General features: G+C 45.0%; 1 protein-coding gene across 1 annotated transcript in view; it reads left to right on the top strand.

Moving 5' to 3' along the window:
• The window catches only part of EEF1AKMT4 (EEF1A lysine methyltransferase 4), a 54,520-nt gene extending 29,054 nt beyond the window's left edge, over window positions 1-25,466 (top strand). Inside the window, exon 3 of the mRNA XM_060766765.2 lies at window positions 24,063-25,466. Within this exon, the coding sequence (XP_060622748.2) occupies window positions 24,063-24,350 (288 nt within the window). The 3' untranslated portion in view covers window positions 24,351-25,466. The remainder of the gene's footprint in view (window positions 1-24,062) is intronic.
• The last annotated feature ends 545 nt before the right edge of the window (window positions 25,467-26,011 follow it).

Here is a 26,011-nt window from a genome sequence, read left to right as displayed (position 1 = left end):
AATGTTATGGTTGGGGGTCACCACCACATGAGGAACTGTATTCAGGGGTCGTGGCATTTGGAAGGTTGAGAACCAGTGTTCTAGAGGCATTCCCTCCTGACGTTTTGCCTGCATCTATGGCAAGCATCCTCAGAGGTAGTGAGGTGAATATTTTTTTCTTTCCATCCCTGCTTTGGAGAGGGGTGAAACCCAAGCAAGTCTCCATTCATGCCCCACAAATGGATAACATAGAATCTTAGAGTTGGAAGAGACCTCATGGGCCATTCAGTCCAAACCCATTCTGCCAAGAAGCAGGAAAATTGCATTCAAAGCACCCCCGACAGATGGCCATCCAGCCTCTAAAAAGTCTAAAACTACAACAGCAAAACAACAGAGAGTAAACAATCAGGCACATCTAATCACCTTTCAACAAAAGATTCCCCCAGGCACTGCCAAGCCATCAAATGCTAATTAGGGTGGTCAGTTGAAACATTCACACCTAGCTCCAGCAGACAAGAGTCCTTTGTCCCACCCTGGTCATTCCACATATATATAAACCCTTTTTCTTAGTTCCAACAGACCTACCTCTGAGGATGCTTGCCATAGATGCAGGTAAAACGTCAGGAGAAAATGCCTCTAGGACATGGCCGTATAACCTGGAAAAACCTACAACAACCCAGTGATTCTGGCCATGAAAGCCTTCGACAATATATCCAGCCTCTGTTTAAAAGCCTCCAAAGAAGGAGCCTCCACCACACTCCGGGGCAGAGAGTTCCACTGCTGAGCAGCTCTCAAAGTCAGGAAGTCCTTCCTAATGTTCAGATGGAATCTCCTTTCTTGTAGTTTGAAGCCATTGTTCCCTTGCGTCCTAGTCTCCAGGGCAGAAAAAAAAGCAAGCTTGGTCCCTCCTCCCTATGACTTCCCCTCACATATTTATACATGGCTATCATATCTCCTCTCTGCCTTCTCTTCTCCAGGCTAAATATGCCCAGCTCTTTAAGCTGCTCCTCATAGGGCTTGTTCTCCATTCCCTTGATCATTTTAGACGCCCTCCTCTGGACACATTCCAGCTTGTCAATATCTCTCTTCAATTGTGAATAGAGGGGTAGCATGACTTCCCTGGATCTAGACACTATACTTCCTTTCATCCTTCCTTTCATCCTTCCTTCCTTCCTTCCTTTTGTCCATCCATCCATCCTTCCTTTCATCCTTCCTTCCTTCCTTCCTTCCTTCCTTTTGTCCATCCATCCTTCCTTTCATCCTTCCTTCCTTTCATCTTTCCTTCCTTCCTTCCTTCCTTTTGTCCATCCATCCTTCCTTTCATCCTTCCTTCCTTTTGTCCTTCCTTTCATCTTTCCTTCCTTCCTTCCTTCCTTCCTTCCTTCCTTCCTTCCTTCCTTCCTTCCTTCCTTCCTTTTGTCCATCCATCCATCCTTCCTTTCATCATTCCTTCCTTTCGTCCTTCCTTCCTTCCTTCCTTCCTTCCTTCCTTCCTTCCTTCCTTCCTTCCTTCCTTCCTTCCTTCCTTCTTGTATGTTATGTCATATTTGTGATGGTGGTTTTAGCTGTTTCTTCTACATAAAACACTTCGTTACTACATGCGAAAGGGATCCAGGTCTTAGTGCGCCACAAGCTGAACATGAGACAGCAATGTGATGTGACAGCTTCGAAACCCATTGCAAATCTAGTGGGAAATTTATAGGACAATAGTGTCTGGATTGAGGGAGGTCATAGCTTTGGACAGACCTCACCTAGAACACTCCTTTGCCCGGTTCTGGCATCATAATTCAAGGAGGATATGGACCAGCTGGAAAGTGTCTGGAGGACGATGACCAAAATGACCCAAGGTCTAGAAGCCAAGCCCTATGAGGAGCAGCCTAGAGAGCTGGCTGGAAGGCTAAGATGTGGCTTAATAGCCATGTTTACATTTTTGTAAGGATGCCATGTCACAAATAGAGCAAGCCTGCTGCTCCAGAGGCTACGATTCAGAGCAATGGAATCACACAGTAGGAGAGGACGTTCCATCTAAGCATTAGGAAGAAAATCCTGGCAATCAGAGTTGTTTGACAGCTAGGTGGCTGTTCTGTTGCGCTCTGGGCCTGTAAATAATTTCCTTTAGGACAGGACGTGCAACCTTTGCCCAGCGGGAAACCAGGGGGCCCAAAGAGAAGTTCTTAGAGGTTTTCCAACACAAATAGTCTTTAGATGGCTTGAGAAGTACAACAAAGTTTTATTAATGAACAATCAAACAGAAACTTCTCTTGTCTTCAGTAAAGTTAAGCAAATGATTTCAAGCTTTTAGTGGTGAATTCCTAATCTTGCCCACGAAGGACAGGCAACTGTCTTCAATAACTTCTTCTTTAAAGGAAAATCCCCTTTTTAACTTCTCCCAGGCTGACTGTAATCTAACGCTTACTGATGTGGGCTCCGCTACCGGGTTGAACTGCGTCTCAAACGCTGAGTGGACCTACCAGCAAGGCAGTAGATGTACTCCAGCTGGAGTTCTTTGGTCTTTAGGGCTGTTTCCCTGGAAATTCTTAAAGGTTGAAACTTTTGTACAGGGGAAGCTTGCACACATCCTATACATAAGCTTACCTTGCTGAGACTAACTAAAAAATTGCTCCCTTCCCTTCCCAATTGCCCTGAGCAAGGGGCAGAACCAAAACTTAACGATGATGGTCAGGTGACTTGCCCTATGACTGCAACCAAAAGAAGCCACCTATCTGCAGAGTCCCTGAAACCTAGGACTGCAATCAAACATTAATGCAAAGCAAATAAAATTGGAGCTCCTGGTACAGCTGTACCAGAACAATGGCCATCTGTTGGGGTGCTTTGAATGCGATTTTCTGCTTCTTGGCAGGGGGTTGGACTGGATGGTCTTTTCCAACTCTATGTTTCTATGATTCTATGAATATCTTCCTTGGAGACCACTGGAGTTTCCTTCTTTGAAAGTTTTTAAACCAAGGCTAGATCGCCATCCATCGGGTGCTTTGATTGTCTATTTCAACAGGCAAAAATGGGTTTAGACTCCATTTTTTTCCGTTAGATTTCTTATCTCGCCATTCCGCTGCCTCATTGTTTTTAGTATGAATGTATGTGTCCATCCCTCTGTTTCTAAATAGAGTAGCAATAAAAGTTGAGCATAGCTCTCTGAAGATTTGAAGTCATTGCAACCCTAGGAAACTAAAACAATCCACTGCAATGTTCTTGACTAAGCCATTTTAAATGTCAAGCTTTGGGATATGAGATTTATGAATCCTTGATGGAAAGCTCCCAGCACGTAGCTGACGTCAACATCAAACAAGAAGTTCTGCTATTTCGTTCTTACGTCCTCATTTGAGGGTTTCTTCCAATGTTGTTGTTTTTATAGAAGCTGGCCAGTGGCAAAATCAATCTTTTCCTTCTCTCTTTACAATCAAATATAGGCACATGGGCTTCCTGCTTCCAAGCCCTAGCCGTGCTTTACCGGGACCTGGCCTCTGTCCATCCCTTCCAGATGAACGGAGAACCTCCCCAGATGTGGAGATGCCAGGCGGCATCCCCAATTGACCTCTGCTGTTGAGCGGAGAAGCCGGCTGTACAGCAGCTTTGGATGTGTTTCCATTTCCCCAAGAGTAGTGGTGACAGAGCGATCTCAAATGATCCTGGGATTTCTTTTTGGACAGAGAAGGTGCAAGCTGGGTGTGTTACTCGGTATTGTTGTTCTGTCGCGCGCTGGGCCTGTAACAGCTGTCTTTTCTATAGGACGTATACTTTAAGCCCAGCGGGAAGCCAGGGGGCCTCAAAGAGAGGTTCTCAGGGATTTTTCTGCAATGATGGTCTTTAGAGTCTTTAATGATACAAGAAAGTTATTATGGAACAAATAACAAATCTTCAATGGTTCAAACAACAAATTTTCTTAGTCTAGTCCTCAATGGACTGGTACCTGACTTTGATTAACTGTACTTTCTCTGTAGGAAAAAACCCTATTTAACCTCTCCCAGGAAGGCTGAGCGAAGGAAGATCGATGCTTTTGAGCTGTGGTGTTGGAGGAAAGTTCTGAGAGTGCCTTGGACTGCGAGAAGATCCAACCAGTCCATCCTCCAGGAAATAAACCCCGACTGCTCATTGGAGGGAAGGATACTAGAGACAAAGTTGAAGTACTTTGGCCACATCATGAGGAGACAGCAAAGCCTAGAGAAGACAATTATGCTGGGGAAGGTGGAAGGTAAAAGGAAGAGGGGCCGACCAAGGGCAAGATGGATGGATGGCATCCTTGAAGTGACTGGACTGACCTTGAAGGAGCTGGGGGTGGTGACGGCCGACAGGGAGCTCTGGCGTGGGCTGGTCCATGAGTTCACGAAGAGTCGGAGACGAATGAACAACAACAAACCTCTCCCAGGCCGTTTACTATCTATGCCTCATCGGTGTGGGTCCTATTACCGATTCCAAATGCATCTGGGTATCGAGTAGACCTACCAGCCAAGGCTTGTAGATATTTCAGCTGGAGTTCCGTGGATCTGTAATGCTGTTCTCCCTTCGAGAATTCTTAGAAAACTTCAGGGCTGTTTCCGTCTGATGCTGTGAGACTGAGAGGCTGTGAGCTCTCAGCCAGAGCTTTTGGAACCTTTCCCCTGGAATTTCTGCTTCTGTATCCCCGGATGTTATTGAGAAAGGATGCTTTTCTACGGGACGAGCAGATCTACGTCCTATAGTTTAGCTTCCTTGTGTGAGACTGCCCAAAAAATGGCTCCTTTCCCTCCCAGAGCCCTGAACAAGGGGCGTAACCAAAGCTTAATTATGATGGACAGGAGACCTGTCCTATGACTGCAAAACAGATAACAGAAAGAATATAAAGTTGGAGCTCCTGGTACAGCCGTACCAGCACAACTGTGCTACAAACGGAGAATAGAGTTGGGTAGCTGTGAGTTTTCTGTGCTGCCTGGCCATGTTCCAGAAGCATTCTCTCCTGACGTTTAACTTGCATCTATGGCAGGCAACCTCAGAGATTGTGAGGTCTGCTAGAAACTAGGAAAATTGGGTTTATATATCTCTGGAATAATGTCCAGGGTGGGAGAAAGAACTCTTGTCTGTTGGAGGTAGGTGTGAAATAGCAATTGGCCACCTAGATTGGCATTTAATGGTCTAGCACAAACTTTTTAAACAGAGGGCCAGGTCACAGTCCCTCAAACTGTTGGAGGGCTGGATTATAATGTGAAAAAAAAACATGAATTCCTATGCACACTGCACATAGTGCAAAAATAATACAATAATTAAAATGAAGAACTATTTTAACAAATATAAACTTATTAGTATTTCAGTGGGAAGTGTGGGACTGCTTTTGGCTGATGAGATAGGATTTGTTGAAGGCTTTCATGGCTGGAATCACTGGGTTGTTGTAGGTTTTTTCGGGCTATATGGCCATGTTCTAGAGGCATTCTCTCCTGACGTTTCGCCTGCATCTCTGGCAAGCATCCTCAGAGGTAGTGAGGTCTGTTGGAACGAGGAAAAAGGGTTCATATATCTGTGGAAAGACCAGGGTGGGACAAAGAACTCTTGTCTGTTGGAGCTAGGTGTGAATGTCTCAACTGACCACCTTGATTAGCATTTGATGGCCTGGCAGTGCCTGGAGCAATCTTTTGTTGAGAGGTGTGATTGTGATTGTGTCTATTGTTGTTGTTGTTGTTGTTGTTGTTATTATTATTATTATTATTATTAATGATAATATTTTTAATGTCATTTTGATAATGTTGTTGTTTTCTGTTGTATATGCTTTGATTTGATTGCTGTATTATGTTGTCCAGGCATGGCCCCATGTAAGCCACACCGAGTCCCCATCTGGGAGATGGTGGCGGGATAGAAATAAAGATTATTATTATTATTATTATTATTATTGATCTGGACCAAACTTGGCACAAATATTTAATATGCTCAAATATGAACACTGGTGGAGTTTGGGAAAAATAGACCTTGACTTTGGGAGTTGTAGTTTCTGGGATTCATAGTTCACCTCCAATCAAAGAGCATTCTGAACCCCACCAATGATATAATTGGGCCAAACTTCCCACACAGAAACCCCATGACCAACAGCAAAACAACAGAGAGGAAACAATCAAGGACATATAATCACCTCTCAACAAAAGATTGCCGCAGGCACTGCCAGGCCATCAAATGCTAATCAAGGTGGTCAGTTGAAACATTCACACCTAGCTCCAGCAGACAAGAGTTCTTTGTCCCACCCTGGTCATTCCACAGATATATAAACCCTTTTTCCTAGTTCCAACAGACCTCACTACCTCTGAGGATGCTTGCCATAGATGCAGGTGAAACGTCAGGAGAGAATGCCTCTAGAACATGGCCAAATAGCCTGAAAAAAAACCTACAACAGAAAATACTGTGTTTTCTGATGGTCTTTGGCAACCCCTCTGACACCCCTCACGACTCTCCAGGGGTCACAACCTCCAGGTTGAGAAATGCTAAATGAGTGGGGTTTTTTTTGGGAAGAGCCATTACAAATAAGATAGTGCATCCATCTACTTCAGTTCTTCAGGTGTTTTGGACTTCAACTCCCAAAATTTATTTATTTATTTATTTATTTATTTCAAAGTTTTATATACCGAGCTTCTCACCTCATAAGAGGGACTCAACCCGATTTCCAACCATAAAAACACATACAATTGGTAAAATATCAAAATACACATTACAATAAAACATTTAAAAAGCACATATATTTAAAACTACAGTGGTCAGTCGTCATACTAAAATCGAATATACACTGTCTTCCATCCAGATCATTGTCTCATTCTTCGAAAGCCTGTCTCCATAACCACGACTTCACCTGTTTCCTGAATGTCAGGATTGTTGGGGCGGTTCTAACCTCTGGCGGGAGAGAGTTCCAGAGTCGCGGGGCCACTACTGAGAAGGCCCTGTCCCTCGTCCCCACCTGCCGCGCTTGTGAGGCCGGCGGGACCGAGAGCAGGGCCCCTCCAGATGATCTTAGTAATCTTGATGGTTCGTAGGGGAGAATACATTCGGAGAGGTAAACCAAAATTCCTAACATCTTCAGCCCTTTCCTTTCCCCCCTCAGTTGCTTAAGGGGTCTGAGGCTGTTAGGAATAGTGGGAGTTGGAGTCCCAAACACCTGTAGGGCCCAAGTTTGCCCATGCCTGATCTACACTATTGTTTACATGAGTTGGTTGATTGTGATCCTGTGCAATCTATATCATTTCAAATTGCTGGAGGGACAGGACTCATATGAGTGAATGCTATTTTCTGTGGAATATAATTATCTTGAAAAGAAGGATGGGCAAGATCCCTTCTCCCTGACATGCTAGTCTTGTATTCACCTGGATTTTATTTTTTACTGTTGGAGGAGTACTGTTTGTATGGAGGAGCATTCAGCAGTGCGAATTCTATTGTGTTTTTGTGTTATATTGTGTATATTGTATTGATGGGCGTGGCCTCATGTAAGCCGCCTCGAGTCCTCTTGGGGAGATGGTGGCGGGGTATAAATAAAGTTGTTGTTGTTGTTGATATTTGAAACACAACAAGGTGAGTCCACAGCAGACACACTGCTGGCTGTTGTATTGGATCACACGTCAGACACTTCCCAAGTGTTTAGGACTGTGTGATGTATCGGTGAATGATGCATGCAGATCCCAGTAAGGTGGCCTTCTGCAGCTGGCAGATAGTAATTTTGTCAGTGCTGATTGTGTTTAAGTGCAGGCCAAGGTCTTTAGGCACTGCACCCGGTGTGCCAATCACCACTGGGACCACCTTTACTGTTTTGTGCCAGAGTCTTTGCAGTTCGATTTTAAAATCCTCATATCGTGTCAGCTTTTCCAGTTGTTTCTCTGCAATCCTTCTGTTACCTGGGATTGCAACATCAACGATCCATACTTTGTTATTTAACACGGTTGTGAGGTCAGGAGTGTTGTGCTCCAAAACTCTGTCTGTCTGAATCCGGAAGTCCCGGAGGAGTTTGGCGTATTCATTCTCTGTAACTTTTTCCGGCTTGTGATCCCAACAGTTCTTTGTCGCAGGCAGATGGTATTTGTGGCACAGGTTCCAATGAATCATCTGAGCAATGGTGTTGTGCCTCTGCTTGTAGTCTGTCTGCGTGATCTTCTTGCAGCAGCTCAGGATGTGATCTATGGTTTCATCTGCTTCCTTGCAGAGTCTACATTTGGGATATGTTGTCGACTTTTCAATTTGATGGCTTTGATGGCATTGGTTCTAATGGCTTGTTCTTGGGCTGCCAGAATCAGGCCTTCAGTCTGTTGTTGTTGTTGTTGTTGTTGTTGTTGTTGTTGTTGTTTCCATCTACTACATTCTGAGTTTCTGCAGCCTCGATACGGATTTACCATTCCGTTAGTTCTCCCCAGGCTGATACCCTGGAGAGGCGTTGTGACTACAACACCTATCCTTCCTCCAGCTAGGGCACTTAGGGACACACCAGCCAAGGATATACAGGTGTGAAGCAGAGTGAGAGCTGGTTCAATCACCTGCCTTGTAAACAATGAGTCCTGGCTTTTTTTAACCAAACATAACAACTCCAAAGCAATAGAGAAAAAGGGGACGAATGGTGGAGTTGCTACCCTAGAAGCAAGACTTCTCCCTACTGTTTTTCCTCCCCCCCTCCCCAAATTAAATAGCCCCCCAGAGACGCCTGAATAGCAGCGGCTGGCTGGCAAAGTTCCTTGCAGCTGTCTCTAAGCAACCGCCTTCCCTGTTCAGTTCACAGTGGCGGAGGGGGAGCTCGTATTGGATTTTGTTCAATGAGTATGATGGGGCCTGATTGGGCTCTTTCATCTTTTCCTTTCTCCATTTGGCTGTACATGTGTGAGTGAGTGTGTAGGAAAGAAAGAGAGAGAGAGAGAGAAACCTGGTTCAAGCCTCATAAGAAGACTTCCTCTCTTTTTTTGCTTTCCTGCAAATTAGGCTTGGGTGCTACGCCACCCTGGCATCACCCTTTGCAATCTGCCCTATCAAGCCCCTTGTCATCATTTTGTGTTCAAATTATACAAGCCCTGGACTCACTTCTAGCTCTGATCCTAACTCATAAAATACCCATAACTCAAAGACCTCCAGTATTTTTTGCTGGTCATGGGTGCTCTGTGTGCCAAGTGTAGTCCAATTTCCTCTTCGGTGGAGTTCAGAGTGCTCATTCATTGCAGGTAAATACTCCAGAGAACAGGAGCAGAATTCAAAACGATCTTGACAGATTAGAGAGATGGGCCAAAACTAACAAAATGAAGTTCAACAGTGACAAATGCAAGATGCTCCACTTGGGCAGGAAAAACAAAATGCAAAGATACAGAATGGGGGATGCCTGGTCCGAGAGCAGTACGTGTGAAAAAGATCTTGGCGTCCTCGTGGACAGGAAGTTAAACATGAGCCAACAATGTGATGTGGCGGCAAAAAAAGCCAATGGGATTATGGCCTGCATCAATAGGAGCATAGTGTCTAGATCTAGGGAAGTAATGCTACCCCTCTATTCTGCTTTGGTTAGACCACACCTGGAATATTGTGTCCAATTCTGGGCACCACAATTCAAGAGAGATATTGACAAGCTGGAATGTGTCCAGAGGAGGGCGACTAAAATGATCAAGGGTCTGGAGAACAAGCCCTATGAGGAGCGGCTTAAGGAGCTGGGCATGTTTAGCCTGAAGAAGAGAAGGCTGAGAGGAGATATGTTAGCCATGTATAAATATGTGAGAGGAAGCCACAGGGAGGAGGGAGCAAGCTTTTTTTCTGCCCTGGAGACTAGGATGCGGAACAATGGCTTCAAACTACAGGAGAGGAGATTCCACCTGAACATGAGGAAGAACTTCCTGACTGTGAGAGCCATTCAGCAGTGGAACTCTCTGCCCCAGAGTGTGGTGGAGGCTCCTTCTTTGGAGGCTTTTAAACAGAGGCTGGATGGCCATCTGTCAGGGGTGATCTGAATGCAATATTCCTGCTTCTTGGCAGAATGGGGTTGGACTGGATGGCCCATGAGGTCTCTTCCAACTCTTTGATTCTATGATTCTATAAACTATATATCCCAGAAACTATAACTCTAAAAATGTCCAGGCCAATTCCCCTCAAAACCCAGCATTATTCAAATTTTGGCATATCATATGCATGCCAAATTTGGTCCAGATTCATCATTGCTTGGGTTCATAGTGCTCTCTGAATGTAGGTGAACTACAACTCCTTTAAATCCCTTCAAAGCTCTCCAATATTTTTTGTTGGTCATGGGGGTTCTGTGTGCCAAGTTAGTTCCAGGTCCATTGTTGGTGGAGTTCAGAGTACTCTCAGATTGCAGGTGAACTATACATCCCAGTACCCACAACTCCTATAAATCATGGCAAATTCTCCATAAACCTTTCTAGTGTGTTCAGTTGCTGATCAATTCCTCTGTTTGTTATGTGCCTTAGGAAAAAGTAGAAAAGGGTTAAGGGAGAGGCAATGGGCAGGGTCATGCAAATTCCCCGGTGGCACAGTGGGTTAAACCCTTGTGCTGGCAGGACTGAAGACCGACAGGTTGCAGGTTCGAATCCGGGGAGAGTGTGGATGAGCTCCCCCTATCAGCTCCAGCTCCCCATGTGGGGACATGACAGAAGCCTCCCACAAGGATGGTAAAAACATCAAAACATTCGGGCATCCCCTGGTCAATGTCCTTGCAGACGGCCAATTCTCTCACACCATCATTTGCTCCTGACACCAAAAAATTTGCAAATTCCACACCAAGGGAGAGAGTAAGAAGCACTGGGGTGTCTGAGGTGGAGGAAAGACATTATATCCCTGTATGAAAGCCTTCACCTGGGTGGTGGGTAGTATTGTGTTTGTGGGGGACATTGGCAGGGCTCTTGGACATGTCCATGGCGCTCCCCATAACCTGCAGTGTCATTGGATGGAGGGCCATTGGTGTCTCCTGAGTAGTCGGAGCTATAGAGGTGGAGGGAGAAGCTTGTCTGTGTTAGTGAACACCTCCACCACATACACACATACATATTTTCCCGTTTATTATGTGTATAGACATATTTTTATCCCGCTTTTCTCGTATGGGTGGGATTCAAAGCAGCGTACAATAGTTAAAACCAGAAATTACATATCACACACACACACAAATAAATAAATAAATGTAATGTTCGTTTGTGGGATTAACAGAACTCAAAAACCACTGGACGAATTGACACCAAACTTGGACACGAGACACCTAACAACCCAATGTATGACCTTCACTCCAAAACATTGATTTTGTCATTTGGGAGTTTTAGTTGCAGGGATTTATAGTTCACCTACAATCAAAGAGCATTCTGAACCCCACCAACGATGGAATTGAACCAAACTTGGCACACAGTTCTCCCATGACGAACATAATATACTGGAAGGGTTTGGTGGGAAGTGTCCTTTGCTTTTGGAGTTGTAGTTCACCTACATCCAGAAATCACTGTGGACTCAAGCAATGATGGATCTGGACCAAACTCTACACGAATAGTCAATATGCCTAAATGTGAACACTGGTGGAGTTTGGGGAAAATAGAATCTTGACATTTGGGAGTTGTAGTTGCTGGGATTTATAGTTCACCTACAATCACAGAGAATTCTGAACCCCACCAACGGTAGAATTGGGCCAAACGTCCCACACAGAACCCCCATGTGGGCCACAGCAACGCGTGGTAGGGTACAGCTAGGATATATATAAAATCATAAACCAAATATACAAATTTTGCTTGAGAAGAGAAACGAAGAGAAGAATTTCCTTTTTACTTTTTAAGTCTAGCAGCCTGGGAATCTTTCTTGGACATGTGTGCATTTGGAGAGACCTTCTTGGCTGTGATGCCTTTGTTTCTGGTGGACTCTCCTTCTCTCTCTACTCCCATATATCACTGTGTGCTCTCTCTCTTTCTCTCTCCTTTTTGGCTGGAGTTATCTCTTATCCTCATCTGCTCCCAGAGTTCTCTGAAAAGGAGCTGCCAAGCAAGGGGCAATCAAAATGATTTCGGACCAAAGCAGATCCCCTACAACAGTGGTTCTCAACCTACCTAATGCTGCGACCCCTTAATACAGTTCCTCATGTTATGGTGACTCCCAACCATAACATTACTTTTGTTGCTACTGTTATGAATCGTAATGTAAATATTTGATGTGCAAGATGTATTTCCATTCACTGGACCAACTTTGGCACAAATATCCAGTATACCCAAATTTCAATACTGGTGGGGTTTGCAGGGGATTGATTTTGTCACTTGTTGGGATTTATAGTTCACCTACAATCAAACAGCATTCTGAACTCCACCAACAATGAAACTGAACCAAACTTGGCACACAGAACTCCCATGACAAACAGAAAATACTGGAAGGATTTGGTGGACGTTGACCTTGAGTTTTGGAGTCGTAGTTCATCTAAATCCAGAGAGTACCGTGGACTCAAACAATGATGGATCTGGATCATACTTGGCACAAATACCCAATATGCCCAAATGTGAACAGTGGTGGAGTTTGTGGAAAATAGACTTCACATTTGGGAGTTGTAGTTGCTAGGCTTTATAGTTTACCTACAATCAAAGAGCATTCTGAACTTCACCAACAATGGAATTGAGCCAACCTTGGCACACAGAACTCCCATGACCAACAGAAAATATTGGAAGGGTTTGGTGAGTTTTGACCTTGAGTTTTGAAGTTGTAGTTCACCTACATTCAGAGAGCGTTGTGGACTCAAACAATGATGAATCTGGAGCAAAGTTGGTACAAATATTCAATATGCCCAAATGTCAACACCGGTGGAGTTTGGGGAAAATAGACTTGACATTTTGGAGTTGTAGTTGCTGTGATTTATAGTTCAACTAAAATCAAAAAGTATTCGGAACCCCACCAACGATGGAATTGAACCAACCTTGGCACATAGAACTCCCATGACCAACAGAAAATACTGGAAGGGTTTGGTGAGTTTTGACCTTGAGTTTTGGAGTTGTAGTTCACCTACATCTAGAGAGCGCTGTGGACTCAAACAATGATGAATCTGGATCAAACTTGGCACGAATACTCAATGTTCCCAAATGTAAACACTGGTGGAGTTTGGGGGAAATAGACCGTGGCATTTGGGAGTTGTAGTTGCTGGGATTTATAGTTCACCTACAATCAAAGAGCATTCTGAACTCTACCAACAATGGAATTGGACCTAACTTGGCACACAGAACTCCCATGACCAACAGAAAATACTAGAAGGATTTGGTGAGCATTGACCTTGAGTTTTGGAGTTGTAGTTCACCTACATCTAGAGAGCACTATGGACTCAAACAATGATGGATCTGGACCAAACTTGGCACGGATATTCAATATGCCGAAATGTGAACACCGGTGGAGTTTGGGGAAAATAGACTTGAGAGTTGTAGTTACATTTGAGAGTTGTAGTTGCTGGGATTTATAGTTCACCTACAGTGAATGAGCATTCTGAACCCCACTAATGATGGAATGGAACCAAACATCCCACACGGAACCCCCTTGGCGTGAGCTTCCCTCCAACCTCACACACTCCCCCTCACCTGCACATGTGCACCATGCTGCCATGCGCCAAGTATGCCTGCTTTCCTCTCCCCACTTGGAGTCTCAGAAACAGCTCTCCCTTGGCTGAGAGACCAAACAATCATGGCTGAGGAGGGCTTTTGGTGGGAGGATTCACCGTCTGTTTCCAAAAAGAAAGAGAAGTACAGGTGGAGAGATATTTAGTCTTCTCTGCCAAAGGGGTTCCTAACACCATCAAAAAGATATGTTTTCTGATGGTCTTTGGTGACCCCTCTTAAACCTCCTCGCAACACCCCAGGGTTGCAGACCCCCAGGTTGAGAAACACTGCCCTACAAGGAAATGTGACAATAATACTAGAAAGTGGACAAAGTACTATAGAGGTAGAGAACTGCCCAGTTTGGAGAAAACAAATAGGACAAGCTGGAATGTGTCCAGAGGAGGGCGACTAAAATGATCAAGGGTCTGGAGAACAAGCCCTATGAGGAGCGGCTTAAGGAGCTGGGCATGTTTAGCCTGAAGAAGAGAAGGCTGAGAGGAGAAATGAGAGCCTTGCATAAATATGTGAGAGGAAGCCACAGGGAGGAGGGAGCAAGCTTGTTTTCTGCTTCCCTGGAGACTAGGACGCAAAACAATGGCTTCAAACTACAAGAGGGGAGATTCCATCTGAACATGAGGAAGAACTTCCTGACTGTCAGAGCCGTTCAGCAGTGGAACTCTCTGCCCCAGAGTGTGGTGGAGTCTCCTTCTTTGGAAGCTTTTAAACAGAGGCTGGATGGCCATCTGTCAGGGGTGATTTGAATGCAATATTCCTGCTTCTTGGCCGGGGGTTGGACTGGATGACCCATGAGGTCTCTTCCAACTCTTCGATTCTATGATTCTAGGAGCAAATATTTTGCTTTCTCTCTCATTATACCAACCCCAGAGTCATCCAGAGAATTGTATGGGAATTGGGATGAACCAAACAATGTACTTATAGCAAGACATTGATATCTGTTTGGGTTTGGTTCCTAATCACACACACAGAGAGTAGACACCAGAATCTGCAGATGTTTAATTCTTATGATAAACAATGGCGTAATAAAATGGCATCCCTTATATAAAATGGCATAATCAAGGTTTGCTTTCTGGAATACTCTCAAGCCACAGATCACCTGCTTGGCCTCGATCCCTGAGGGATCTTCTTAGGAGCGGTCACGTCAACATGAAGCTGCCGAGACCTTGAACAAGGCTGGGTTCATGTATTTGACATCTGTAGCTTGCTTTCTCTGATTATACTCTGGTTCACCACATTCTCGGTGGCTTCTCCCTTCTGTTTTGGTGCCAACGGGCAAAGTCCTTTCTACTCAAGCAGACCTTTAGCAACTGACTGCCTGATACGGACAAGGGTTTAAAATTGATGAGCTGCACGCTTTAGTATTGCAATTCTATTTATCATTATCAAGGGAGTTTTAAACTGTTTCTAATTTAGGTTTTTATTGTGATATGTAGCAGGTTGGACATCCATCCAGTCGGTGAAAACAAGACCTGGGGCTGACTGTAGTTCAGATCATGAACTTCTTATTGCACAATTTAGAATAAAACTAAAGAGATCAGGGAAAACACGCAGACCAGTTAGATATGATCTCACTAACATTCCTAGCGAATATACAGTGGAAGTGAAGAACAGATTTGAAGGACTAGATTTCTGTGTATGAACCCACACACGTCTTCGATCATCTGGAGAGGCCCTGCTCGTGCTCCCACCTTCATCGCAGGCACGATTGGTGGGGACGAGGGAGAGGGCCTTCTCGTGGTGTCCCCTCGACTCTGGAACTCACTTCCCAGGGACATCAGGCAGGCCCCAACTCTGGCATCTATTCTGTTTTATTGACTACTCAAAAGCCTTTGTGTGAATCATAACAAATTGTGGCAAGTTCTTGGTGGGATGGGCATCCCAAGCCACCTTGTCTCTCTCCTGAGGAATCTGTACAAGGACCAAGTAGCAACAGTCAGAACTGACCACGGAACAACAGACTGGTTCAAGATTGGGAAAGGCGTACGGCAAGGCTGCATCCTCTCACCCAACCTTTTTAACTTGTATGCAGAACACATCATGCGGTGTGCGGGGCTTGATGAATGCAAAGTTGGGGTAAAAATTGCTGGAAGAAACATTAACAACCTCAGATATGCAGATGACACCACTCTGATGGCCGAAAGCGAGGAGGAGCTGAGGAGCCTTCTAATCAAGGTGAAAGAAGAAAGCGCAAAAGCCGGGTTACAGCTAAACATCAAAAAAACCAAGATTATGGCAACAAGAATGATTGACAACTGGAAAATAGAGGGAGAATATGTGGAGGCCGTGACAGACTTTGTATTTCTAGGTGCAAAGATGACTGCAGATGCAGACTGTGGCCAGGAAATCAGAAGACGCTTCCTTCTTGGGAGGAGAGCAAGGTCCAGTCTCGATAAATAGTGAAGAGTAGAGACATCAGACTGGCAACAAAGATCCGCCTAGTCAAAGCCATGGTATTCCCTGTAGTAACCTACGGATGTGAGAGCTGGACCTTAGGGAAGGCTGAGCGAAGGAAGAGAGATGCTTTTGAGCTGTGGTGTTGGAGGAAAGTTCTGAGAGTGCCTTGGACTGCGAGAAGATCCAACCAGTCCATCCTCCAGGAAATAAAGCCCGAATGCTCACTGGAGGGAAAGATACTAGAGACAAAGTTGAAGTACTTTCATGAGGAGACAGGAAAGCCTAGAGAAGACAGTTATGCTGGGGAAAGTAGAAGGAAAATGGAAGAGAGGCCGACCAAGGGCAAGATGGATGGATGGCATTCTTGAAGTGACTGGACTGACCTTGAAGGAGCTGGGAGTGGTGACGGCCGACAGGGAGCTCTGGCGTGGACTGGTCCATGAGGTCACAAAGAGTCGGACACGACTGAACGAATGAACAACAACAACAAGGGTTGTATACTCTCATACCTCCCTGAATCTGCAACCACTCCAATCTGCCAGATCAGCGTTTCTCAACCTGGGGGTCAAGACCCCTGGGGTCACCAAAGACCATCAGAAAACATTATACCAACCCAGGATCATCCAAAGAATTGTATGAGAATTGGGATGAACCAAATGATGTTCTTATAGCAAGACATTGGTATTTGTTTGGGTCTTTGGTGACCCCTTTGACATCCCCAGGGGTCTCAACCCCAAGGTTGAGAAATGCTGGTTTGGGTCCTGAGTGTCTTCTTTCTTTCCCTTCCTTCAGAAACCTGTCTATCTGTCTTTCCTTCTTTTTTCTTTCTCTGTCTCCCTTTCTTCCTTTGTCCCCTGTGCTCCATTGGAAGAGGACTCTTCCATCCTTCCGCTACAGGCTGTTCTGGTTAGCGGGTGAGTCATGGAGAGATGAAGGGCATTCAATCCCCACCTGTCATGGTGGCGGGGAGGGAGGCGGAGTGCGGGGGTGTTTCCCGGCTCCGTCGTTGTCTTCGCCGGGTACCGGCAGCAAGAGCTACGTAGCAGCAAAAGTATGGGGTGAGGGGAAGGCAGGAGGCAAGCCAGCCAAGAGAGAAACCCAGCGGCCGCCTTAGCATGCTGAGCACGGCGGAGCTGGCCACAAATGCCTTTGACTTTGGATAAAGCCAAGCAAGAAAATTGATGTTCTTTTCCATCCTATTAGCAAGAGCTTAGTTCCAGCGAGGAGAAAAATGATGATTAAAAGGGTCAAGTCCACTCGGCTTCAAACAGGGCGTACCTTGGACATCGTGTTTCTCTAAGATCTTGGCTCAGGGATGTTGGGGAGAGGAGAGGGCAGCGGCAATCGGACGGCAATTGGGTGCTTACCCAGCAGTTAGGAAAGCGGAGTGCCTTGTTCCCTGCACTGTCATGGCTGTTGCTCATGCTTTTTACTGTTTACAGGTAGAGGATGCGGCACAGCTGAGAAAACATAATTGCATGCCAAAAACTCCCCAAGTTCCAGGCATCTCCCATTAAAAGCCTCAACTGGCAAATTACAAAATCCAACAATTGGAAAGATACCAGAAGGGCCATGCGGTCCAACTCTTACCCAGGCAGGAAGCTATAATTGAAGCACTAACAGAAGATGGCCATCCAGGCTCTGTTTAAAGTAGTGCTTCTCAACCTGGAATTGGGACCCCTGGGGGGGGGGGGTCGTGAGGGTTGTGTCAGAGGGGTTGCCAGAAAACATCAGAAAACACAGTATTTTCTGTTGGTCATGAGGGTTCTGTGTGGGATGTTTGGCCCAAATTCTCTTACTGGTGGGGTTCAGAAGGCACTGCTAGGCCATCAAATTCTAATCAAGGTGGTCAGTTGAAACATTCACACCTAGCTCCAGCAGACAAGAGTTCTTTGACCCACCCTGGTATAACCACAGATATATAAACCCATTTTCCTAGTTCCAACAGACCTCACTACCTCTGAGGATGCTTGCCATAGATGCAGGTGAAACATCAGGAGAGAATGCTTCTAGAACATGGCCATATAGCCCGAAAAAACCTACAACAACGCAGTGATTCCGGCCATGAAAACCTTCAACAATACATTGCTCTTTTATTGTAGGTGAATTATAAATCCCAGCAATTACAGCTCCCAAATGTCAAGGTCTATTTCCCTCCAAACTCCATGTTTGGTTCATTCCATCGTTGGTGGGGTACAGAATGTTCTTTGATTGTAGGTGACCTATAAATCCCAGCAACTACAACCCCCAAATGTCAAGGTCTCTTTTCCCTAAACTCCACCAGTGTTCACATTAAGGCATATTGAGTATTCATGCCAAGTTTGGTCCAGATCCATCATTGTTTGAGTCCACGGAGTTCTCTGGATGTAGGTGAACTACAACTCCCAAACTCAAGAGCAGTGCCCACCAAACCCTTCCAGTATTTTCTGTTGGTCATGGGAGTTCTGTGTGCCAGGACTGGTTCTATTCCATTGTTGGTGGGGTTCACAATGCTCTTTGATTGTAGGTGAACTATAAATCCCAGCAACGACAACTCCCAAATGTCAAGGTCTCTTTCCCCTAAACTCCACTAGTGTTCACATTTGGGCATATTGAGAATTCATGCCAAGTTAGGTCCAGATCTATCATTGTTTGAGTCCACAGTGCTCTCTGGATGTAGGTGAACAACAACTCCCAAACTCAAGGTCAATGCCCACCAAACCCTTCTAGTATTTTCTGTTGGTAATGGGAGTTCGCTGTGCCAAGTTTGGTTCAGTTCCATTTTTGGTGGAGTTCAGAATGCTCTTTGATTGTAGTTGAACTATAAATCCCAACAAGTGACAAAATCAATCCTCCCCCCCCCAACCCCACCAGTATCCAAATTTGGGCTTATCGGGTGTTTGTGCCAAAGTTGGTCCAGTGAATGAAAATGCTTCCTGCATATCAGATATTTACATTATGATTCATAACATTAGCAAAATTACAGTTATGAAATAGCAATGAAAATAATTTTATGGTTGGGGGTCATCTGTATTAAGGGGTTGCAGGTGGGCAATGTCCTTGCAGACGGCCAATTCCCTCACAGCAGAAGCGATTTGCAGTTTCTCAAGTCGCTCCTGACATGACCAAAAAAAATTAGGAAGGTTTTGAAATCCTACAGGGAATCATAGAATCATAGAGTTGGAAGAGACCTCATGGGCCATCCAGTCCAACCCCATTCTGCCAAGAAGCAGGAAAATTGCATTCAAAGCACCCCTGACAGATGGCCATCCAGCCTCTGTTTAAAAGCCTCCAAAGAAGGAGCTTCCACCACACTCCGGGGGAGAGAGTTCCACTGCTGAACGGCTCTCACAGTCAGGAAGTTCTTCCTTATGTTCAGATGGAATCTCCTTTGTCGTAGTTTGAAGGAGTTGAGTTTCCTTCACTATTGAACTACTTTTCGAGCAAATTTGAGCAACTGTAGGGGAAGTGACAGCCTACTAGGAGAGAAAAAAAGTCCCTAAAATTTTCCTTCAGTGCACCCCAACTCTCCCTGGAATTTGGGAGCATTTCCACCATGTTTTTTCAGCCCTCGTGGGGAATTTTAAACTTTCCTAATTTTTAGGTGGAGCCCCTTTTCTTGTAATTTGAATCCATCTGATGCTCTGGGCTCTGGACCAGCAGCAAATAAGCTCACTCCATCTTCTGCATGACATCCCTTCGTCTTTTAAACACAGCTTTCCCCTCTCAAATCTTCTCCAACTAAATATACGCAGCTCCCTAAGCTGTTCCTCATGGAGCTTAGCTTCCAAACGTTTTACGATCTTGATTGCTCTCCTCTGGACACTTTCCAACTTGTCAATATTGAACCAGGGTGCCAGATGGACCTGGTGGAAGCCACTTCCATAATTCTCTCCACGTTTCGGAGCTTGCAGAGTCGCGGCTTGAAGGAAGAAATTCCCTTCTGGATCTGAGCACCTTTAGTTGGATTTGGGTGCCCTGTGCACAATCCACAAAGGCAGCCATCCTAATGGCAGATTGTCTCTGCGCATTCCTTGCGATGTTGTTGGCTCACCATAAGCCAACAAACATCTTGAAGGCATACACATACAGCCCACTACTGAAAGTTACCAGTATTGGAGGTAGACTGTCTTGTTGTTCACATTACTCTGACTAGTGGGACAAATAATGATCTGTTACTTGGTTGTTGTAGGTTTTTTCGGGCTATATGGCCATATTCTAGAGGCATTCTCTCCTGACGTTTTGCCTGCATCTATGGCAAGCATCCTCAGAGGTAGTGAGACATCCAAGATATATTGTTGAAGGCTTTCATGGCTGGAACCACTGGGTTGTTGTACGTTTTTCGGGCTCTATGGCACCGGGATTGTGGTGCAGCTGACTGAGTGTCAGCTACATTAAGATCACTCTGACCAAAAGGTCATGAGTTCGAAGCCAGCCCGGGTTGGAGTGGGTTTCCAACCAATTGTGTATAGCCTGTTGTCGACCTTTGCAACCCGAAAGACAGTTGCATCTGTCAAGTAGGAAAATAAGATACCACCTTAAAAGTGTGGGGAGGCTAAATTAACTGATTTATGAGGCCATAAAGAAGACTCTAGCAGGGAAGCATGCGGGGAATGCGGAAGTGCTTCATCAGCGTCGCAGATGGACGATGAAAGCGACAGCTCCCCTGGTGGACAGAAAAAGATTTTTTTTAAATAGCCTCCGTGTATGTCTGTATATGTTTGTATGTCAAAAATTGGCATTGAATGTTTGCCAAATATGTGTACACTGTAATCCGCCCTGAGTCCCCTGCGGGGTGAGAAGGGCGGAATATAAAAGCTGTAAATAAATAAACAATAAATATTCCAGAAGCATTCTCTCTTGACGTATCGCCTACATCTGTGCCAGGCATCTTCAGAAGTTTTGAGGTCTTACAGCCTCTGAGGATGCCTGCCATAGATACAGGTGAAGCTCCAGGAGAGAATGCTTCTAGAATATGGCCACATAGCCCGAAAAACCTACAACAACCCAGATTAGGAAGAATTTCCTGAGAGTAAGAGCTGTCAGAGAGTGGCGTAGGCTGCCTCAGAGTGCGGTGAGGTCTCCTTCTCTGGAGGCTTTTCCACGGAGGCTATCTATTGGGAGTGCTTTGATTGTGCCTTCCTGCATGGCAGGGGGTTGGACTGGATGGCCCTTGAGGGTCTCTTCCAGGTCTAGGATTGTATTTCAGGAGTAGGCAATACAGAGCAAATGCCAGAGCAAATCAAGCCTGAACTCTCCCTAGAAGTCAAAATGACTAAGCTGAGGCTGTCATCTTCAGCACAGTGTTTTGGAGATACCATGAGAAGACACCGCTCATTAGAAAAGACAGGGTTGCTTAGTATGGTAGGATGCAGTAGGAAATGGGAAAGATTGCATTATAAGTGAATAGACATCATCAAGGAAGCCGTGGCTGCCCTGAACTTGCAAGACCTGAGCAAGGCTGCTGAGAACAGGGTGACTCATTTTGTAGCGTCACCATATGTCGAAGTCAACTTAATGGCAGTGAACAGCAACGAAGTGCTGCAGGATGCCCTTTGGTTCTTGGCATCCTCAGCTTTGGCTGCTCTTTGGGGGCCAGGGATGGGAATAGGAATAATAAGCTGTTGCCAGACAAAGAGGAGGCAAACTAGAAAAATGCATCCCAAATGAGATATACTGGGAAGGGAGACAGCTGTGGGAAGAGAAAGGAGGGGAGTTTCCAGAAGCCTCCTGACCAGTTAGGTCTTACCATGATGCAAATACACACAACGAACCATTGTCTGAACCAAAGATGGATTTGGCCAAGACTATGTCAAGTCATGAGGTCTTAGTAGCTGTGATGTTGTTGAAGGTCTTCATGGTCGGATTCACTAGGCTGCTGTGAGTTTTCCGGGCTGTATGTCCATGTTCCAGAAGCATTCTCTCCTGACATTTCAACCACATCTATGGAGACATCCTCACAGGTTGTGTGGTTTGTTGGAAACTAGGAAAATGTGGTTTATATATCTGTGGAAGGCTCAGGGTGGGAGAAAGAAGTCTTGTCTGTTTGAGGCAAGTGTGAATGCTGCAGTTGATCGCCTTGATTAGCACTGAATAGCCTTGCAGCTTCAAGGGTTGGTTGGCTGCTTCCTGCCTGGGGGAATCCTTTGTTGGGAGGTGATTACCTGGCCCTGATTGTTTCTTGTCTGGAATTCCCATGTTTTTTTAGTGTTGTTCTTCCTTTGCTGCCCTGATTTTATGGTTTTTTAAATATTGGTATCCAGATTTTGTGGTTTTGTGCATGTGTTGTAATGTATTTTGTTGTTTTTTGGCTTTTTACATCTCTTCCGCTGTGTTTTTCAGTGTTTTTATGAGTGATGGTCACTCGTTGGCCTGATAGGTCTATTGTGTCCAAATTTGGTGTCAATTCGTCCAGTGGTTTTTGAGCTATGTTAATCCCACAAACAAACATTACATACACACACACACACACACACACTAGCCATCCACTGTCATGCATTGCTGTGGCCCAGTCTGTGCATATGTGTTTTTTGTGTGTATATGGTTTTGTGTATATGTGCATACATGTGTGTTTGTGTTTATATATGTGATTTTGCACATGCATTATAATGTATGGTGGTTTTTTGTTTTTTGCTTTTTATGTCTCTTCCACTGTGTTTTCCAGTGTTTTTATGAGTGATGGATCACTCGTTGGACCTGATAGGTGTATTGTGTCCAAATTTGGTGTCAATTTGTCCAGTGGTTTTTGAGCTACATTAATCCCACAAACGAACATTACATTTTTATTTATATAGATACTAGCTGTCCCCTGCCATGTGTTGCTGTGGCCCAGTCTGTGTTTATGTGTTTTGTGTGTGTATATATGCATATATGTGTGTGTATATATTTGTGTATATTTTTATATATGTGTGTGTGTGTGTGTGTTTGTGTATATATGTGGTTTTGTGCATGCATTGTAGTGTATTTTTTTTGTTTTTTGTCTTTTGGCTTTTTAAGTCTCTTCCGCTGTGTTTTTCAGTGTTTTTATGAGTGATGGTCACTTGTTGGCCTAATAGGCGTATTATGTCCAAATTTGGCATCAATTCATCCAGTGGTTTTTGAGTTATGTTAATCCCACAAATGAACATTGCGCATATATATTATATTATATTATATTATATTATATTATATTATATTATATTATATTATATTATTATATTATATTTGCACACACACCTACATATACACATACATACACACATACATACACACCACATAGAATCATAGAATCAAAGAGGTGGAAGAGACCTCATGGGCCATCCAGTCCAACCCCCTGCCAAGAAGCAGGAGTATTGCATTCAAATCACCCCTGACAGATGGCCATGCAGCCTCTTTTAAAAGCTTCCAAAGAAGGAGCCTCCACCACACTCTGGGGCAGAGAGTTCCACTGCTGAACGGCTTGCACAGTCAGGAAGTTCTTCCTCATGTTCAAATGGAATCTCCTCTCTTGTAGTTTGAAGCCATTGTTCCATTGCGTCCTAGTCTCCAGGGAAGCAGAAAACAAGCTTGCTCCCTCCTCCCTGTGGCTTCCTCTCACATATTTATACATGGCTATCATATCCCCTCTCAGCCTTCTCTTCTTCAGGCTAAACATGCCCAGCTCCTTAAGCCGCTCCTCATAGGGCTTGTTCTCCAGACCCTTTATCATTTTAGTCGCTCTCCTCTGGACACATTCCAGCTTGTCAATATCTCTCTTGAATGGTGGTGCCCAGAATTGGACACAATATTCCAGGTGTGGTCTAACAAGAGCAGAATAGAGGGGTAGCATGACTTCCCTGGATCTAGACACTATGCTCCTATTGATGCAGGCCAAAATCCCATTGGCTTTTTTTGCCGCCACATCACATTGTTGGCTCATGTTTAACTTATTGTCCACAAGGACTCTGAGATCTTTTTCACACATACTGCTCTCAAACCAGGCATCCCCCATTCTATATTTTTGCATTTCGTTTTTCCTGCCAAAGTGGAGTATCTTGCATTTGTCACTGTTGAACTTCATTTTGTTAGTTTTGGCCCATCTCTCTAGTCTGTCAAGATTGTTTTGAGAAAGTAGAAGAGAGAAAGTAGATCAGATGTCCAGCCAAGCAAAGCGTCTTCTGTAACTTTGTCCCTTTTGTCTTCCAGGTGAGCCGAGTCCTACGGCCAGGTGGGCGCTTCATCTCCATCACTTTTGCTCAGCCCCATTTCCGCAAGCGCCATTATGCCCAAGGGGCCTATGGGTGGTCCGTTCGACACGCCACGTACGGCAACGGCTTTCACTACTTCTTCTACGTCATGGTGAAGGGCGAGGAGTTGTCTCCCTCCGACTTAGCCCTGGGGCAGAGCCTCCACTTGCGCCCCAGGAGCCCCAGCCCCGTTTGCTTCCTCCAAGACTCGGACGGCGAAAACTACCTCTCCACCATTGAGCTGTGACCTCCTGGGAAGGAAGAAAGAAGCATATCGGACAGACATTTATCATAGAATCATAGAATCAAAGAGTTGGAAGAGACCTCATGGGCCATCCAGTCCAACCCCCTGCCAAGAAGCAGGAATATTGCATTCAAATCACCCCTGACAGATAGCCATCCAGCCTCTGTTTTAAAGCTTCCAAAGAAGGAGTCTCCACCACACTCTGGGGCAGAGAGTTCCACTGCTGAACGGCTCTCACAGTCAGGAAGTTCTTTCTCATGTTCAGATGGAATCTCCTCTCTTGTAGTTTGAAGCCATTGTTCCGCATCCTAGTCTCCAGGGAAGCAGAAAACAAGCTTGCCCCCTCCTCCCTGTGGCTTCCTCTCACATATTTATACATGGCTATCATATCCCCTCTCAGCCTTCTCTTCTTCAGGCTAAACATGCCCAGCTCGTTAAGCCGCTCCTCATAGGTCTTGTTCTCCAGACCTTTTATCATTTTAGTCGCTCTCCTCTGGACACATTCCAGCTTGTCAATATCTCTCTTGAATTGTGGTGCCCAGAATTGGACACAATATTCCAGATGTGGTCTAACCAAAACAGAATAGAGGGGTAGCATTACTTCCCTAGATCTAGACACTATGCTCCTAACTTCTTGTGGGACCCCATGCTACTAATACACCAATCTGCCTGCTATATCCACTGCCAAAATGTCTCCAGGTCTCTTTGGCGTATTTACTCATTATTTTGTGTTTGAAAATCGGATGCCATCGCTGCGGTTCGCGAGAGGTGCCAGCTCCCCTCGGAGCAGAATAGGGACGTTTTCCGATGCCAGCTCCGTGGCAGAAAAGAACATCTCTCCCTCCCACTTCGAATAGATCCTGCTGCTTGCACCTCGGAGCTTGTGCAAAGAGGAGGGCCAAAAGAATCCCTGGGGTTGTTTTTAATCTTATCGGTGTGCCATGATCTCGTCCCCGTTTGTATTGGGGTGGTGCTGGGATGTGTTTTGCCGTCTCCCAGCGGTTTTTTCTCTGGAGAGGAAAAATCCAAGCTCTGGAGCCATCCTCTTTGCCAACTTTGGAGTAGCTTCTATTTCCAATTATTTTTTAAATAAATGGCAGCTGGCACTGCCAAATTATAGCCATTGTGTCAGTGTTTTTCCCCCCTCTCTTTCCCCTCTCTTTCACATCTTGAATATGATAACGAGAGAACAGAGAACAGCATGACTCTGAGATTCTTATGGCCCTTCTAATTTAATCCAGATTATAAAGACAGATAATCCGCAATATCTGCTTTGAACTGGATTATCTGAGTCCACACACTGCTATATAATCCAATTCTATGTGGATTTTATACAGCTGTGTAGAAGGGGCTTTAGAGCCGTGTTTCCCAACCTTCCTAATGCCGTGACCCCTTAGTACAGTTCCTCATGTTGTGGTTACCCCCAACCATAACATTATTTTCGTTGTATTGTCGAAGGCTTTCATGGCCGGAATCACTCAGTTCTTGTGGGTTTTTTCGGGCTATATGGCCATGTTCTAGAGGCATTTCTCCTGACGTTTCGCCTGCATCTATGCAGGCGAAACGTCAGGAGAAATGCCTCTAGAACATGGCCATATAGCCCGAAAAAACCCACAAGAACTGAATTATTTTCGTTGCTACTTCATTAACTGTATTATCTGAGT

Source organism: Anolis sagrei, chromosome 3 (genome assembly GCF_037176765.1).
Source record: "Anolis sagrei isolate rAnoSag1 chromosome 3, rAnoSag1.mat, whole genome shotgun sequence".
In the NCBI taxonomy this organism is placed as follows: Eukaryota; Metazoa; Chordata; class Lepidosauria; order Squamata; family Dactyloidae; genus Anolis; species Anolis sagrei.
The sequence above is the reverse complement of the archived record's forward strand: the minus strand, read 5'-3'. Positions and strand labels throughout refer to the sequence as shown.